At 45.6% G+C, this 18911-nt stretch overlaps 4 protein-coding genes across 4 annotated transcripts; all 4 read left to right on the top strand.

Moving 5' to 3' along the window:
• Positions 1–52: 52 nt before the first annotated feature.
• Positions 53–1164, top strand: N7479_001672 (uncharacterized protein; the record flags this gene model as incomplete). The annotated part of the gene is made up of 7 exons (XM_057249369.1): positions 53–70; positions 120–155; positions 205–240; positions 290–325; positions 375–410; positions 569–743; positions 788–1164. The coding sequence occupies 7 exons, from the start codon at positions 53–55 to the stop codon at positions 1162–1164; spliced, it is 714 nt and encodes a 237-aa protein (XP_057113801.1).
• A 3142-nt stretch (positions 1165–4306) lies between these two features.
• On the top strand, positions 4307–5707 carry N7479_001671 (uncharacterized protein; the record flags this gene model as incomplete). The annotated part of the gene is made up of 1 exon (XM_057249368.1): positions 4307–5707. One exon carries the CDS (start codon positions 4307–4309, stop codon positions 5705–5707), a length of 1401 nt encoding a protein of 466 aa, XP_057113800.1.
• Positions 5708–10267: 4560 nt separating this feature from the next.
• N7479_001670 (NACHT nucleoside triphosphatase) lies at positions 10268–13540 on the top strand (the record flags this gene model as incomplete). The annotated part of the gene is made up of 3 exons (XM_057249367.1): positions 10268–11387; positions 11504–12347; positions 12403–13540. 3 exons carry the CDS (start codon positions 10268–10270, stop codon positions 13538–13540), a joined length of 3102 nt encoding a protein of 1033 aa, XP_057113799.1.
• Positions 13541–14384: 844 nt separating this feature from the next.
• N7479_001669 (uncharacterized protein) lies at positions 14385–14756 on the top strand (the record flags this gene model as incomplete). The annotated part of the gene is made up of 2 exons (XM_057249366.1): positions 14385–14427; positions 14518–14756. 2 exons carry the CDS (start codon positions 14385–14387, stop codon positions 14754–14756), a joined length of 282 nt encoding a protein of 93 aa, XP_057113798.1.
• Between the last annotated feature and the right edge of the window lie 4155 nt (positions 14757–18911).

Raw genomic sequence — 18911 nt, 5'->3', positions numbered from 1 at the left:
CTCCACCACACACCCTAGCAAAAGCAACGCTAGCCCAATTTAGGTTCCCCCAATGGGCGACCCTAATCTGGTAAGTGATCATCGCAATCCCATCTCTTATCCCCTGAAAGTAACGCTAGCCCGATTTAGGTCCCCCAATGGGCGACCCTAATCTGGTAAGTGATCATCGCAATCCCATCTCTTATCCCCTGAAAGTAACGCTAGCCCGATTTAGGTCCCCCAATGGGCGACCCTAATCTGGTAAGTGATCATCGCAATCCCATCTCTTATCCCCTGAAAGTAACGCTAGCCCGATTTAGGTCCCCCAATGGGCGACCCTAATCTGGTAAGTGATCATCGCAATCCCATCTCTTATCCCCTGAAAGTAACGCTAGCCCGATTTAGGTCCCCCAATGGGCGACCCTAATCTGGTAAGTGATCATCGCAATCCCATCCCTTATCCCCGCAAAGCAACCCTAGCCCGATTTGCCCTGGGCCAATATAAGATAATTAGCAATAAAGGAGCTTGAGAACCGAGGCCAGATTGCTTTTCAGCAAACCCCCAATCTAATATTCCTGAATTTCACAGGAAACGAACCCCCCAAAGTCCCGAGAAACAGTTTTATTCGGAGGTCCAGATTCCGATCAAAGTTCTACGATCGAACCTACGAAAACAGATATAGCCGTGATGTCGAAAGAACAGCCTACCTCTTCAGTCTCTGGTGTTCCTGTCGAAGATCCAGCGCCGGTTAGCTTGCTTGTGGGTTCCCCTTTCCTTCTCGTTAAAACCAAGCTCTAACCAAACAAGACTGCGAATTTGGTTCTATCCCAATGGACTCCAACTTATGGAAGAAAAGAAAGGGCCTCCACGATGTGGTTGTTGATGCCGTTCCTCTTCAAGAGCTTGGCACTGAGGACTATGGAAATACGAAGGATGCATTCCTGGTGGACCTTGCCGTGCTCGAGGCTGGTGTTACACAGGTTTGGGGGAAATATGGGATTATAAAATTCATTCCGTTGAGCAGCGATGATCCGATTGTCTTACAACAATCGGCAAAAGACCTTGACTTGAAGAAAGCTCTTTGTTATCAGCACCTACGCTCAAAATACGTATATAAGGGTAACAGAACGAAAGAGTTAGCAGCAGTTTTAGGATACGAGATGAATAAGGGTTTGACCGACTAGTATTATAACACTCTTAAAGACCTTGACAGGCGCCAGGAACAACTCGGATTCATTTGACCAGTGCACATATAATTCAATTCATGTTTTGCTCCTACACTGAGTCCTTGGCGAGGCTCAATTTTTTTGGTATCGACCTTGAAGTATTCTCACTCAATTATCATCAGGTCTCTCATGCTGTGTGCCCATCCGCACGCTTTTGCAAACGTAGCATTTATTTTCACCTCCATCAAATGTAGAGCGAGAGCGTGCAGATCTAGTTACTTCGACCAATTGAACTCTTCAGTCCAGATAGATATATACTAACTGAGATAGCGGCCATAACCAATAAGTCTGATGTTTGCTCGTCGCCAGAAGAAGCAAAACATTGTCAGTAATCGGGTCGCATATAATAGTATAATTTAATAGATATATAAAGCCTGATCATTGTACGAAAGATATATTTCAATTCACCTTCCCCTAGTATGGATACTATAGAGCTAACTTTGATCACCCTTATTGCGAGCTGGTATTTTCTCATTTTTTGCGCACTTTACTGCTTTCCATTTTTCCACAATCGCACTCAGGTGTGCAAATCTGCGCCCTCTATTCTTCTTAGGTTTAAGCTAACTTAACTTCGTATATAGAGAAGTCAATCCTCACATTGCGATTGAAAATACCAAGTGCAAAGAGGAACCAGGCTTTCCTGTATAATTCGTGCTAACAGGAATATACCCAATACTATGTAGGTTCTATGTTTTTACTAGAGACTTTCAACCAAGCTCGACTAAGCTTTATAGATGTGGCGCATACGATACAGCAGGCATCGAGAAGCCACTTGATCCAATGAGGATTAGTTCGGTGTTATTCCTTCCAAAAATCCGCTGGCACCCGGGTCCTACTCGAAGGAAACATCGAATAGCCTTGATCCTGTCTTTTGTTTGGATACAGTGACACCGAAATCAACGGCCCAACCCGGTAGCACCCATTCCAAGCAGGTGCAACTTTCAGGCCTATCACACATTTCTTCGACTACTACGAAAGAGACTAGTCACATCTAGACTGCGACATCGCCCGTCCACGGTGGGCCTTGGGCTATTTGGATTTTCGAGTGCCCGTCCATAACGCCCAAGGCCCACGGGCATGCCCACGGCGGGCATGCCCACGATGCCCACCATTATATAAAGTTGTCTTAAATATATATAAAAATTAGATATATAGTAAATTATAGTATATATATTTATATATATCTTATTAAAAATCCGGAATTATGATTGTAAATATATAAAAAATATAAATTTAGTTGAAATATTTTGAAATCTGTCAATAAAAATCACGTGTTGCGCTAATTTTGCTTACTAAAAAGGCCCACGGGCGCCCACGGTGTCCATGGACAATGGGCCCTAAGGGTAGGGCCCGTCCATGGGCGTATGGATAGTGCCCATCGCCCGCTTACATAAGGCCCGTGGGCACTGCCCACCCGCCCGTCCATGGGCGATGTCGCAGTCTAGTCACATCAGCAATCGCAATAGTCGAAACCACAAATACAATAACGAGGAGCTTTGGTTTATTTGGTACAAACGCGCTGCTCTTAACCGAAGATAGGACGATATCCTTAAGAGCTTTAACCGCCAATTCCCGGGGCGGCAACGTCGATGTGGCCGGACACTACGAGCCGCGTACTATCGATCGATCGAAAGGCTACAATCTCGGGTAGTCAGAAAAGGCGTCCCAGCAGGGCTCAGGTGATGCCAGCTTCGCAGGTTGCAGGAGTGTCCACCCTTACGATGGAAATCAATAAGTGTTGAACATTATTTTGCCAGGACTAGATTCTGCTCTTTCCCCGAGGTTCTAGATAACCAATGCTTAATATTCTTTGACACCTCGGCCGACCTCATCATATGGCGAAAGGGCGGGTTTTCGAAAGCGAATATCATATGACTAGACTTTTGAGGGATGGAGGAGACTATTGGTATGCTAAGTGTGAGAGACTGGATTCTCCAAAAGATTGGCAGCAACCAAGGGTAACCCTAACTCGTTAATGCTTTATGTTGAAGGACGTCCTTTTGTCTCCCCTCCAATACTTCACGTTAGCTTTTACAAATTGTATCTCTCGTTACCTTTTCCCCCCTTACCCACAGAAGAATAGGCGGTTCGTGAAAGGCCCCATCAGGTCTGGTGGAGGTCAATTCGGGTGATCCCTTACAAGCTCCGGTAGGATACTGTGGCATTTATTGGCTTAAAGGGAGATGGCAGATTTGTTTAGGCTTTGCTTGGAGACTGATTTTCTTTTGTACTTTCTTTTCTTAAAAGAGCATATGGATATTGTGAAGTGATTCGCTGTGATAGGTGTATAGGAGATCGGAACGTGTGTGGGATTGTTACGGCTACATATAAAAGAAGAACTAGTGAATTGTAATTTCTCCAAGGAAATGAAGCGCGTAAGACGGACGAGTCAAGGCCTAGGGACTATTAGCTTGTTCTGATGATCTTTAGAAGTCGCCCAGCAGACGTAGACCTTGTAAAGAAAAAAAGTCAAGACTTGCAATGTAAATTAGCATTAATTGCTCACTCTCTACAGCGAAAGTTATGCAAAGCCACTTAGCAGATAAGGAAGAAGGCTATACAAAAAGCCTTATTAAGGGCCTCGAATATGTAGTTAAATTATAGTTGCTATACGTGATTACCGTTATCGAACGGTCACACAATCCTAAAGCGGTATAGCTCAGAGTGCATACGCTACATAGACATTACGCCGTCTACGGAGCCTGAATCAGCCCGTCAAGAGCACCTGTCATATCCCGTTGATTAAGCCAATCATCCAAAGGCCGCGTAATAGGCCCATAATTAGATTAATTTCACATCTATGGCTGCTTCGTACCTTTACCTCGCACCTCGCACCTAGCCTCTTTTGGATTGATGATGGGCTATAAAGGTGATGGATAGCCCACCCCTTTCTCAATATATCCGAGAATCATTTAACCCACAAACTCCGTGACTTCTGCCCCAGCTTCCTTCCGAGCCCGTTCAAAGTATTCTGTTTTCTCGCCGATCACTTGTTGCGAGTATTAGGCGCTTAGACTTGTCATTGTAAGTACCTTTTTTGATTGTTCCCGTCCATCCGCTTACCTTGCATACTACCCAGACGAAAAGCCCACATCGCAAAATGAAGAATGATCAGATTTCCGCACACTTAGATGCCCTCGGAAGCTCTCAAGATCAGCTTGAAGATCCGACGGGTGATGTCGATGAACCACTTAGGCTTCGATTCCTAGCGCTTCAGGCAGCTGTTTATCCCGCGCTCTTGGGGAACCTTGGGATGCAGCAGGACGCTCAATTCCAGCAAGCACGAAGTCCCGATGATCTTGATGTAGCAGTACAGTTTTGTCAGCTTGCGGCTAAAGCGACTTCTTATGTCGACTGTGCAGCGCATCTAAATCGTCTAGTGGGATTATTCGACTCTCGATTCCAGGAGAGCAATAAGCAGCTTTATTCAAACCTAGACCCACGCTTAGACGCCCTCAAAATCAGTCTCTACGCTCAAAGTCAACTCACAACCCTGATGCCGGACTTGGTCGATGAAGCTTTTCGGCATGGCTTTCTAGCACTTCAGGCTGCCATTGATCCCGCGCTCCTCGACGGTCTTGAGACACAGTTTCATATACGATACGCGCAAACAAAGGATATCGAGGATCTCAACTTGGCGATCGAGTATTCTCGGCTTGCGACCAAGATGACTACTTACAACCATCCCGGCCTCAGTCCGCGCCTAAACCGCCTATCGAAACTGCTCGAATTTCGATTCATGTTAACGGGAGATTTGCCTGATCTTGATAGTGCAATTCAACTCACTTATGCTGCAAGTATGGCTACATTGCCTGCCAGAGATAATGCTATCAACGATGACCTTATACTGTTCTGGCTCAACATCGGGAAGAGGCTCGGAATTCGGTTTGGCGCCACAGAAAATTCTGTCGATGGCGAAGGTGCTATCCATTACCTTCGCCTAGCAGTTAAAGAGATCACTGAAGATTCCCTGTTCTACGTCGATGTCTTGGTTGAGCTCGCTTTCACTCTCCGTCTCCGATACAAGAAATCGGAAAATCTAGATGATCTCGATCAAGCGATTTCTCTATGTCAACGGGTTTATCAGTCTACCGTTGAGCAAGATCGTAAATGGTTAGATTGCCTACGCGATCTTGCATGCGACTTGGGTTTCCGGTATCAACGTGTCGGAAATATCGTTGACCTTCATGATGGGGTCAAGGTAGCTTATACTGTGGCCTTGAAAGTCACAGTGGCTAGCCCTGATGTGCATGGTATTTGCTTCTATGAGCTCGGGGCTATGCTTGAACTTCTGTATGAAGCAGAAAACAAGATAGAATACCTCAATTTTGCCATTGACTGGTCTCGTAGGGCGGGGGGTGTACTCAGGGCACACAGAGAGGTTTTTTATCTTCTCGAACGCTTGTTGAAGCTTCGTTATGAGGAAACACACCAGGTCAATGACTCCGAAGAAGCAGCCAGGTGGGCAGAAGAAGCAGCCAGGTGTGGAAAATCAGTTTAGAAGGATTTCGTCAAACTTGAAGTCTCCTAGCATTCGGCTGAGTGCGCGTATTTCAAAGAGACCACTAGAGCAGGAAAAGCCATTACAAAATTTAGCGGAGGACCTGGCTTATGTTGAGTTGAAATTATATGTCATATAATATCACCAATAAATAAAGGCAAGAGCATGCCGATCATTTTGGTCCGAGGGCGTAAGCAGGATCTGGAAGTAGGGAGGCGATTTAATGGAAGCTGATTACTGGCTAAAACCACCAACGTACAGAATGAGTAACAACGCTGGTTGGTGGAGGCAAAGTGTCTTTGTAGGGTATGCATTCTGAGCTATACTATTTTGGTAATTCTATGAAAAGTCTTGTGCGTAGATGGCGGGGTCCGTCTAGTCCTTACGGCCAAGATTCTCCGCTAGGTCAAACTGGTCGTCTCCAGCTGAAAGGCTCGGTGTTCGGTAGACCCTCCTTTTGCTAAGGTGGTAAGTGAATTCTTATAGAGGTCGACGCAGCTATAGTTGAACTAGTCAAGTCCTCTTTCATTAACCTCAGCAATTTGCGGCTGTCGAACGCCGATTCATTTTTCGCCGCAGAATACGGTCGTTCCTATCATAACACTGCGTTTGATGCTTTGATGCGGATGCTAGACCAATACCATAAAGCAGCGAGTTCAATTCAGAAGTCAAACCATCCACGGTTGATCAATTGGATCAAGGGCGAAATACATCTCAAGCTCCAAAAGCATTATCGAAAACAGATCGATTGCCCGAAAACAGATCTATAAATTCTATAGTATGTATTGATATACAGGATGGATCGAAATCAGTTTCACCACTTCTTCACAGAGATTCTTTCTCGAACCCTCTGTCGAAACACACTATACCTATTACGGTTACTCTTCCCCTGAACCCCTTTCTTGGCAGTATTCCGATACAATCGTAAATAACAGCTTAAAATAGCTTCTGTATTTGACTCGTATGGTCTCCAGGGATTCTAGAACGTTGATCTAGCAAACAAGCCAAACAAACGAATGCCTGCAGCTCATTTGGAGACGTGGCAGGAATTAGAATCCCCATTCTGCCAACCACTTGCCCTCTAGAGTGACCACTGTGAACGAGCGAGTTGTATAGAGACAGTACTAGTGGGTAATATTTTTTGCTTCTTGTAACAGGCTTGGCCTTCTGATTGGGGACTAGCATCTCCTGAACTGACTGGTCGTGATCATGCTGATGTTGGATCTGCTAGAGCCTTGAAACGAGCACGATGACTGCTAATTCGTGTCCTAATGACCATGATTCTCAGCCGCATGACCTCGAACTTGGGGATCAAGATTCGCAATATGCCCCCACTCCAGGATTCTACGGTCGCACGCCTGCGTCAAGTTATGGGCGCAGCCCTTCCCTCGATTATCACTTCGAAAACGATCCGGAAGTCCTGTCACAACAGCAACCACAACCTCCTCGACTACTTGAGCTATCCGAATGGTATGAGGGAATGTCAAGTAACGAACTGCCGGCAAACTGCATCCAATATACGATAGAGTGGAAAGTCATCGTGAATAAGAAAGTGCTCTCGCGGGACACTGAAGAGGACGTAGCCCTGATTCCGAGTGCCTACTGGCCGACGACCCTGAAGGGTAAGTTGGAAAAGTTGTTAGATGGAAAGCCCCCGGTAAAGGAAGGGTAAAGTCGGACGACACCTCGATTGTCGTGTCGGTGAATGATCGCTCCCAACGCGACCTGACGAAACGATTTGACCATCTCGACATCGATTGGACTGCCGTGGAAAAGCAACTGCTCAGGTGGGGCGAACTGTGCCGTCGAGGCAAGAAACTGAGGTTAAGTATTAACTTTAAATATATTGAGGACGACCGTCTCTCCAAAACTGCCTCAGGCAGGGTCGAAAAAAGAGGAAGGTCATCGGTCACTAAACGGATGCTCAACGAACTAGACGTTCAAGTGGATGCCGAAGAGAATTCATCTGGGCAAGAATCCGTTTGGCGAGCTGTGTACAACCTGATGCGTTGTCCTTCTTCATCATGCCATCTTGGCCCACATTGCTGGCAATACCCACACGGGAAAAAGCACTATGCGCTGAGGAGCCACCATTTAAAACGTTTAATTGCCTTGGTGGAAAAAGGCAACACCCTGCAGTCTCATGAAGACGTCCCGGAAATCTTTCGTGAAGAACTATTCATGGAAGAGCGGCAGCGGCTGGAGAACCAACAATCCAAGAAAAAAAAATTGTCCAGTATCCCAGGAAGTTGTCCCATCAATATACATTTTAATGGGGTGCAACCTTCCTCTCAATTGGAGACGCCCGCATCCTCCGCATCCCCAGCAATGCCTTCGTCACCAAAGGCCCAAGTCAATGGCGACTTGAATATTCCTGGACTTCGAGATGTTGCGGTCAGAGAGTATAGCGCATGGCATGAGGCGAATGTCGCTGATGACCATTTAAAAGCTCAGTTTCGTCAAGCATTTGATATCGCACTGGCGAATGGTTTCGATCTTCAGCTAATCTACGAGGACCAAGATCCGTCATTCTTTATCGATCAAGGGATCATGGTGGGTATTGCCCGTCAATTCGTAAGAGATGTGGTGAAATGGGTCATAAGTAAGAGGAATATTTCGCCGATTGAGTGTATATAGATAGTACTCTAAAGAAGCATACAATAGTGGCTAGGAGAATCGCGATATTTGTTATTGAACTACAGTACTTGTTTCGAATATCTACTTCAGAATATAAATAGGACACAACGGTAGACGGAAAATGAGTAGAGCCTTAGGTGGGTTTCATTAGCAGTCCGTAGTACATATGTATATATCTATGTGACGTTCCTATATCGCTGGTCTAGTCATTGAATTCTGAGCCTGGATATCAACGCCAGAATGTCTAAAATGACCCAAAGCACTTTGTTTTCGAGACCCAACAACCTCAATACACCAGTCGAGGAAGGTTTGAAACCCTTGTTCTGAGTTTTCCTCATACCGTACCCAGTTCCGTCTAATGAATGCTTTCAACTCCGAGAAAAACTCCTCGATCGGATTCAGGTCGGGTGAGTACGGTGGCAGATACACTAGCTTAACTCCTGCTGCAGTGCACATTGCATCGATACGATCAGAACGATGAAAAGACGCGTTGTCCATGACTAGAACGGACTTTGGCTCAGGCCATCTTCCACAATGCCTTAGAAGCTGATTAATGAAGTCCTCAAATAATGCAGCGTCGGTGGAGCCCTGGAAAACACGAGAGAGTACGATCCCATCTTGGCAATACGCAGGCAAGATCTGGTACCGTTGGTCGCGGTGAAAGTTGGCTACCTGCAATGGCGCCGTGCCTAACGGAGACCAACCTGTCCGTCTAAACCCGATCCGTTTATCACATCCAGACTCATCCACATAGACTAAGTGATACGACTTAAAGTCCGACAGATAGTGCAAATAGGAATCTCGTAAATCCGCATTCTGTTCCTTTGCTCTCTGTCGAGCCACCTTCTTCGACCAATTTACCGATGCGAGAGCCCACTTGAGGCTCGAATTTGTGACCTGAACACGGAACTCGTCCCATAGAAATATTGCCATCTCGTCCACGTATAGCCCGGGTTTTTCGAGGAGGCGATCACATAGTGCTTCTATCATCGGAGGTGTGATGCTTCGTCGTCGACCGACTCGAGTTGGGGGTGCTCTGACATTTCCGAATCGGCGGAGGTTATTGCTGATGTTGATTATGGAACGCTTACTACATTCAGCAGCTTTAGCCATTTGCGAGGTAGTCAGCGATTTGCTTGATATCATGTTCTGGACCATTTCGAGCTTGGATAGAGGGAGTCTTGGCGCTATATTGCGAAGAGAATTCTGGACGTTGATAGAAGAGAGCTTTAGGAGGGCGACGGGGGTGGGGAGCGACTCTATCTGCTCACCTTTGCTCACCCCTTTGCTCAGTGAGCAGGTGAAATAATTTTGGGTGAAAAGCCTGGGGGATGCTAGGTATTAGGATATGCACGTGATATAACGATCTCGTAGTCCCTGGGAGCCTAGCAGCACATCTCAAAGTTGCGGACCTCAGAAAAGGATGATTAAACAAAATGGCACATCATCCCTCGGTTATGCTAATCACCAACTGTGATCCAGCACTTCTTAAAATGTGCAATTTAATTGCTAGAAAGCAGTGACCTCTTCAAGCGATGAGGGTCAGATATTTTATCTGGAAAACGCTGGCTGGTCACAGTAACAGGGCCCTCATTCGATCTGACTTTTGGAATCGGGTAGACCCGTTCCTGGGAACGTCATTACCCGCCCCCACGTGGAAGTGAAATCGACACAAAACCATTCAGAAAGCGGTGTGGGCAAGCTGAAAGGTGCAATTAATCTTCCTAGCTGATCGCGCTAGAGTCACATGATGACGAGGCTGAGGAAGTCCCCCCTCTTTCATTTCGTTGGAGTCCCACTGAGATTCTCGTAATAAACCACATTAGAACTTTCTGAAAAGAGCTACTTCTTAGTGTCTTCTGCTGGAAGAGAAAGTGCTTGATTAACACATCGCGTGGTTAGTCGAGCTGTTCTTCATCCATTATGGCTGAGAATTCCCAATCTCAGCCAGAGCAATCAGTGTCAGGACAGAACAAAGCTAGTCCCGACACACCACCATGCCGAAAGCGACTCCAACACGATGCCTATACCATCGGATGGGTGTGCGCCCTTCCAAAAGAACAAACAGCAGCCAGAGCCATGCTAGATGAAGAGCACGAACCTCTCCCGACCTCTCGAAATGATCATAACGCATATACTCTTGGCTCGATACGCGGCCACAACGTCGTCATAGCCTGCCTACCTAACATGGGAACCAATTCTGCCGCAACCGTCGCGACCTCAATGATCAACACGTTCCAATCAATCAGGTTCGGGCTTATGGTAGGGATTGGCGGCGGAATTCCGTCAAAGGTCAGTCTGGGTGATGTGGTGGTCAGTCAACCTGTTGCTGACTATCACGGGGTGATACAATGGGATATGGGGAAGCTGGAACGGGATGGGCGGTTTGTCCACACGGGCTCGCTGAACCGACCTCCGAACGCGCTACTCAATGCCTCGAACCAGCTGAAAAGTAACCATGAGATGTACAGATCAAAGATAAATGAGTACCTGGACGATATGGAAAGGAAATTCCCGCGGCTAGCGCCAAAATATACGCGGTGTGAGGCCTTGCAAGACCCATTATTGGTATCCGAGCGGTTCCGGACTCCGAGGGAAGTCTATTTCCTGTCTTGGTTGTGGCAGGCGATCATCGCGATTATCGCATATCTTCTTGGTTCATGGGCCATTAATCCGGTAAATGAGGAGAATGTGCGGGTATCAGAGAAGGCAGAGGGTGCAAGGGCCCCAAGAGATGTCAGGGTACACTATGGCCTGATCGCATCCGGGAACAAAGTGATTAAGGATGCCCAATCCCGAGACCTCCTTGACAAAAAATACGGCGGGCACTTACTATGCGTGGAGATGGAGGTAGCTGGACTCATGAATGACTTCCCATGTATTGTTATCCGAGGCATTTGTGACTACGCGGACTCGGGAAAAGAGAAAACCTGGCAAGAATATGCTGCAGCCATGGCCGCTGCGTACGCAAAGGAACTTTTGGGATGTGTTCAGTCTAGTGTTGTTAATGCCGAGGATCCAGCAAAGGCTATATTGGAAAAGGGTTAGTATATACCTACCTGAATACATCATTTGCAGGTGTATTAAATACCAGCAAATAACCGAGACGAATAACATTTGAATTTGGAAATATATTCTGACTGCGAGTGGTGCGAGTAGTGCAACTGCAGATCGATAGCATGCAGCAGACAACAGCCGCAACAAGAGCTACTGCAGATTCTATCAGATCTGACCTTCATACCAGTGAGATCAAGCGCTGGCTTTGTCCCCCGGATCCATCTTCAAACGCCAGCCATGCTAGGACGCTCCGCCATGAGGGGACTGGCGCGTGGCTGCTCGAATCCCCCGTCTTCCAAGAGTGGCACTCGGGGTCACGTCGACAGTTATGGCTGCACGGGCTCGCGGGGTGTGGAAAGTCGGTTCTTAGTACCACTGTGCTTGATCATCTCGCGAAGAGAGACGACAATCTTATCCTCAGCTTCTTCTTTGACTTTAGTGACGTTGCAAAACAGACATTGGAAGGCATGCTGCGCTCGCTTGCTTTCCAACTTTACGACGGCGGGGTGGACTCTGCTAATCATCTCGATGCTTCGTTCCAGGCACACCGAAATGGCAGCGACCAACCTACGATCAAGGTGCTCCGGGGTGTTATTTCCAAGATGCTTGTAGCCCAGAGAAAGGTCACTATTGTTCTGGACGCATTGGACGAATCAAAAACAAGGAAAGACGTGCTAGAATATATCGAGAATATGGTATTAAACCCAGATTTGGTGCATGTCCAGCTTCTTCTTACCGGTCGACCTGAATCCGAGTTCCTGCGCGACATCCCCCCTTTGATCGGGAAGCAAAACTGTCTACCACTTGATAAGCAAGCTGTTAACTCCGATATCCGATCGTGGGTCACAGCACAACTCTCTCAACGGCGTGATTTTATACAAAAGCCTTTGTCACAAAGCCTCCTGGAAGACATCCGGAAAAAGGTTGGCGACGGCGCCGACGGGATGTGAGATATTGCTGGTTCGATCAATATATTTCTAGCTCACTGACGTCTTCATCAGGTTCAGGTGGGCATTTTGTCAGTTAGACAGCCTGGCAGAATGTCCTCACGAGGAAGCCATGGAGGAGGCTCTCGAATCTTTACCAGGGGATCTTGATAAGACGTACGAGCGCATGCTCGAAAGCATACCAACGGAGCGCAAAAGTGATGCGATACGACTCCTACAATTCCTTGTGCACTCCAAACGACCTCTAACGCTGGCCGAAGTTAAAGAAGTGATAGCGACGAAGATTGAAAACGACTCACAACGGTTTTATATGAAACGTCGACTATTTTGCGAGACTGAAATTTTGACGTACTGTCCCGGCTTAGTGACAGTCGTTCATGCCAAAGATAAAGAGTTACATCTTGCCCACTTTTCCGTGAAAGAGTACCTTCTTGGACGTAATAAGTTCAAGGTTACGGCTGCAAGCATTTGCATTACGAGGACGTGCTTGACATATCTTACGGACATCAACGGTAGCGAAAGAGAGATAAAGCATAACTTTCCAATGGCAGCATATGCGGCCGAGGTCTGGGCGTGCCATGCTGCGTTGGCTCAAATCTACGATGAGGTTGTTCGAATGATAGTCAGCTTCCTCAAAGAGGAAACCACATTCCAGCGATGGGCCCGGTTGCATCAGGCTGATAGGAGTTGGGACAAGAGCCCTGGTGCTCCGCGAGGCTCTAGACTTTACTATGCTTGCTTAAATGGGCTTGATGTTCCTGCACTCGAGTTTATTGACAGGGGAGCAGATGTCAACGCGCAGGGCGGCAGCTATGGCAACGCTCTCTATGCTGCCTCCCAGGGAGGCTATCAAGAGATTGTCAAGCTGCTTTTGAACAAAGAGGCAGATGTCAACGCGCAGGGCAGTGAGTATGGCAACGCTCTCCAGGCTACCTCCCAGGGAGGCCATCAAGAGATTGTCAACCTGCTTTTGAACAAGGGAGCAGATGTCAACGCGCAGGGCGGCAGCTATGGCAGCGCTCTCTATGCTGCCTCTGAGGGAGGCTATCAAGAGATTGTCAAACTACTTTTGAACAAGGGAGCAGATATCAACGCGCAGGGCAGCGAGTATGGCAACGCTCTCTATGCTGCCTCCCAACAAGACCATCATTTTCTTTTACAATCTGTCACCAAAATGAAGATAAGTAGGTAATACAGGGGAGCTACTATAGTCTACACTAATAACATAGTATCTCAGAAGATATCGTCCAATGTCTCTCCTGGCAGGTATATATGTCAACGAACATAGCTCCTCGTGGTATTCCAGAGCTCTATGAACACATAATCAGCAATCTTGATTCGAATGAAAGCGGAAATATACTCCAACAATGGGTCTTGATCCTAAGGAGAACACACGCTTCTCTTTTTGAAAAGCAACTCCCACAGTGGCAAATTACAGTAGGTAAACAACTAAGAGCCTTTTTCATTCGTCCATGTTAACTAAAAATGTTAACTAAAAAAATTTAGAAGCAAAGGATTTTTTGTTCTTTATCCTTCATATATAGCCTAGAGGTTACGCCTATATATTGAACAAAATCAAGATAACTAGTTAGTGGATTTTATAGTATTAATCCTACCGTAAGACACTACAAAGAGATCTCGGTTTTTTATTAAAAGAGGCTACGAACCAGCAATAACCTTTAATTAGAAGGACTCGGGTACTCTTACTCCTAATAAGTAAGAAGCGGAGTAGATACTCTCTTCTTTCTTTTTCTTCCCCATGATTAGTATTTTGAATGAACTGCACTCTTTACTTCAAAGACTTGGCACGTAACAAAGTGGGCCGAAATACTTGTTTTGATAGGCCAGGATAGTCTCGAAGATACTGCTATTAGAATATCTATATCACGTCCGGGAAATACTCTCTCTTTGTTCGTCCGGATTTTGGATCAAGGGTCTCGGGAGTATCTCGAGCATAATATAAATACTCGACCGGTCTACCTTCCCGGAACCATTCTTCAATATTTCAATAGAATCTATTCTGGATACCTACTACTATGTCGTCGGATAAGGACTTCTGTGTAAGACAATCAACTCTGGGTTTCTCTGCAGTTATGTATTAATTTATGAAGTTTCCTTTCCTAAGAGCCAGTCTCTAAGCCGCCGAAACGACTTTAATTGCTCAACAAGTGTGGCTTCTGGGAACAAGGGAGGTTAAAAGAGCAATAAAGCGGCAGCATAAACCCAATGCTAGAACTGCATCCCTAGTGGTCACCTGCCAGGCCCTCAGAAAATATCGGTACTTGCTCTTGGGGGAAACGCAGAGCCTTGGCCAAAAACAGACTGCTGAAGGAATATACGCACCTTATAGCAAGCAAGCTCACTACTCGTGCTTTGGCTATGCTTTCCCTTCTCGCCTGGCATTTTGACTCGAAAATGGTGCCTCTCCCCCAGAGGCTTCTTCTATTCTTCGCCGACCCCGACAAGCAATTTGACATAGTGTGCCGATCTATCTTCCTTAGCTACACGAAAATGTATGGACCGGATATGTTGGCAAACTTCGAGGGAAGATTGAGGAAACTGTTAGGGCTATTAGAAAGGCACGTGATAAAAGGCGACGCGGTCTTGTATACTTAGATTTGACCCTCTGTTGAGACCTTGTCACATCATACCAGTCAATGGGAAATAAAAAGACAGTATATATGCAATCACGTGCCTCAACACCAACTTCAATCACTGAATGTTATAGCACACCTCTAACTAGCCTTTTGCCACTTCCATTTTCCTTTGCTCTTCTCTTAGTCCACACCTGTCAAAGTTTTTTGTGGGATGAGCGAGTCAAAATGGGAATTGAAAGCTTTCCGTCGGTACCTATATTGCACTGTTAGTTTGTCATCAGTCGATGAGTTCCTCTGCAACACACTACTATGATATATCTCGCTCAATAAGATCTTAATTTAGATCGTAATCACAGCCAACCACATTGCGTCGATTATTTCTCTCTTTGGGACTTTTTATCATTAGTCTCAGCACATTGGGCTTGCGTTTGTATGAAAAGACTCACGACAATATTCAAGGACAAACTCAACAGAGAAAACTTTCTCGTAAGTGCGGCGTCCTGGACCCTCTCCCAAGGGAAGGTCACTAATTCCCCGGGAGAATACTTCCGCGCCATACATACATATATGATTTGCTTCCCGTTTGCATAAAATCTTCAAAGCTCAAAGGTATTCACGATTTAAGCGTGATTCATATATACTTTGTAGAGCGAATGGTCTTCGACTACAGAAATGTAAAGCACTGTTACGACCATGATCATTCGCTGGTCATCCTATCTCGTCTATATATTAGACTCTAGAGCTCACTTGATATATATGAGTATACGAAATACGCTAGACGCATCTTTATATATCCAAATACATTAGTAAATGCTCTTGCCGAATAGAACTAGCGGTGGGGATACAAGATAGCCCTTCTGCAAGATTTTTGATTAAGATTCTGATACGAAAGCCTTTGGGATGGCACGGCCTCGACCGATTGTGGATTTTGGCTTGTATTTGTTCCATTACAGGTACTAGTTTAAGGCTGCTCTTATAACCTCGTATATCGAATTTCCAAGTTTTTTATTGGCTATATAATTCAAGTTAGCTTCAGGATGACACTATCTAAGCTAAGAAGCTGAGCGGTTGTGGGACTGTCTGAAAACGTGGTCTTCAAGCAAGAGCTTGAATTTGGAGGGCTCAGTTGCAGGCCGCGTTCCACTAGGAGATCCCATCCAATGGAAGATCCGATCGTCTCCGTCCGTGAAACTCGGTAGTGTTCGAAGCACAGTTTGTTAAGAATATAAGGTGATCCTGCAATCTTCTCCTTACTCCTCCTTTCGTGCTGAATGATGTAATACGTCTCCAGATCTTCGCCATCTTTTGATATGACTTCGTCGATTATGCGCAACGGACGAGACTTCGAGTCCAGAATTTCGGCAGAAATAGATACAGCGGAAGGGCCAAGATTTATCCTCGAAGGCTGATAGTTCTCTTCTGTATAAATCGTTGATGGATTGCCCGCTCAGTTTTCTTCTGTATCAATCATTAATCGATTGCCGTTCGATTTACCAAAGGAGCATACAAACCTTGAAGGTTTTCTCGTGACTGTTTCCTTATGACCCCGCAGCATCGAAAGAGCCCGAGGATACCACACCAAAGGGTATTTGATATATCCATATTTCGCACAAGACTTTAGGTATTGAAACAAAAAAGATACAAAACTTCACTGGGAGACTTTAAGAACAGCACGGCCCTCAATTGAAGGATCCGCGATGTCGAGACCGTATAGATATGCAAGATTGTATACCCCTGAATGGCACCAATGTCTCGTATGTTACTCTGATCATCATCATTAGCTACTGTTGTTCAATTCTAGGCTGGCTCCACCGTCTTGCTTGTGATATGGGGCCGGGCAGATCAGAATATTGCTTTTTGCGAAGGGAGGTCAAAGCCAAATTTTGAGACAGACTATGAAGCGGATCCTCGAGCAAGAATCCAAGTGCCAACGTGAATATCTCAGGCCGCATTACCATTGAGTTCCTGTATAAACGTAATTGTCTTAAGTTGTTCTGGTTGCGATACCTTACGATTTAGATTAGCTTCATGGCAAGGAGGTAGGCAGATCAGGAGCAGGTCAAGGTGACGGCCTTTCTAGCTCGATCTAGTACCTAGTTGAGCTGGCCGCTTACTGGTAATTACGAGACCTCCCAAATTCCTATTTGTCCTCCCATTTTATAGTGTCAAGTGTTGTATTTTGATTAAGTTGCAGTATGAGCCAGGCAGATCAGACAAATTTGCTCCTGTCAAGAAGGGTCTCAAAGCAAAGTTTTGGGACATTACTCTGGCAAATTAGAGCATGATACAAGCGGTTAAGAACAGATTGAAGTTGGTCCTCGCGCAAACTATTACGAATCATTCTGCAAGCGCATGCATAATCTAAACCGCCAGGGATTAATCCAGCTGCTAATGACAACCGAGCAGAGGTTATTATGTTTTCATAAAATAGCTGAAGGTAAGGCATAATCGCGTCCCAATATGATTGGCTATGAAGCAATCAAGGGCCTAGTCGTTGTCCTGTGCTGCCCTGTGCTGCACTTTCTATTCCATAGGAATGGGAAGGGAGTGGGAAGAGAGTGGGAAGGGAGTGGGAAAGGAGTGTACGGGCGACTTAGTATGCCACCTGGGACTTAATTATTATTGGTTAATATTGCCAGGCAGTATTTTAGTTCACCCAAAAGTCGAATACCTCCAGGGCTGAATTCTGTCTTGTTTTAGACTGGTATAAATCAAAATACTCGATTATATATATGATAGAGGGCTAAACTAATACCGAACGCTTACTGGTACAAAGCAATAGGTAAAACGAGTGTGTATTTTAGAATAAGTAGTACTCCGTATTGGGCTCAACTATAACGCAGTGCCGGGCGAGCTACGCAGTCCGGAATATATAACAGCAAATACAATAAATTATAACTTGATATCTTAATAACCACGATTTTATTTTATTTTTTGTGAGCTAATAGGCCACGATATCAAATTGTAATTTATTATATTTACTATATATGTCAGAAATACTGTATATAATACTGGGTGAAAACAGCTGGAAGTGCTATATAACAACCAGTACCTGGTATACCCTACAAAAACCTTCCAAGATTCCAAGGAAGTGTATTAGAATTAGTCAGCAAGCCGCACACCCGTGGACCCGCCGTCAGATTGTCAAAATATGGATTTTATTATGTTTTATTAGTTAAAGTCCACGGGTATATATTTGATTACCTTACTATAAGGACGGTACAAAAAAGGTATATCCGGCTAACACTAAATTCTGAAGGCGATCACAATGGATAGAGATCTTTTTTGGCGAAAAAGATCCCTATATATACTCCGTAGTCAGATTCTGGATTGTAACCTTTCTGGCTGACAACAATGCCTCGAGAAGGCGGTGATCAAAGCGGACAGGCAGTATAGGCCAATAATAATTAAGTCCCGGGTGGCATACTTAGTCGCCCGTAGGTGGGAAGGGAGTGGGAAGAGAGTGGGGAGATACTGTATCGCATTCTGTTGCTAGGCGGAAATAACATGGTCTAACAATCACCTTTTTTTGAGGCCCGCAGCTCTGAGATAGCTCCCCGCCGCCAGTTTGGCTTGCTTGCTGGATCAACGTTCTGGATCCCCGGACTCCATACGAGTCCAATACAGAAACAGCTTTCAAGCTGTTATTTACGATTGTACTGGAATACTGCCAAGAAGGGGTTCAAGGGCAGATGAACCCTATTAGGTATAGCGTGTTTCGAAAGAGCGTTCGAGAAAGAATATCTATGAGAAAATGGTGAAACTGATTTCGATCCATCCTGTATAATAGATTACAACAATATCGCTAGGAACTGCCATGCTGGTCCTTGCAAACCAAAACAGTTGTTAATAAGTGTCCGAATTGATATCAGTCAGCACTTTTATGCGTCTTAGCATAGCCTGATTAGGTTAGTTATGTATTTGCGGTTTCTCTGCGGTTGACCGCGGTCCAACCATACGGTTTTG

The sequence above is a fragment of the Penicillium vulpinum genome (assembly GCF_028829585.1).
Source record: "Penicillium vulpinum strain IBT 29486 chromosome Unknown utg000001l_segment0_segment0, whole genome shotgun sequence".
In the NCBI taxonomy this organism is placed as follows: domain Eukaryota; kingdom Fungi; phylum Ascomycota; class Eurotiomycetes; order Eurotiales; family Aspergillaceae; genus Penicillium; species Penicillium vulpinum.
Note: the sequence above shows the minus strand (reverse complement) of the source record. Positions and strands in the feature narration are given on the sequence as shown.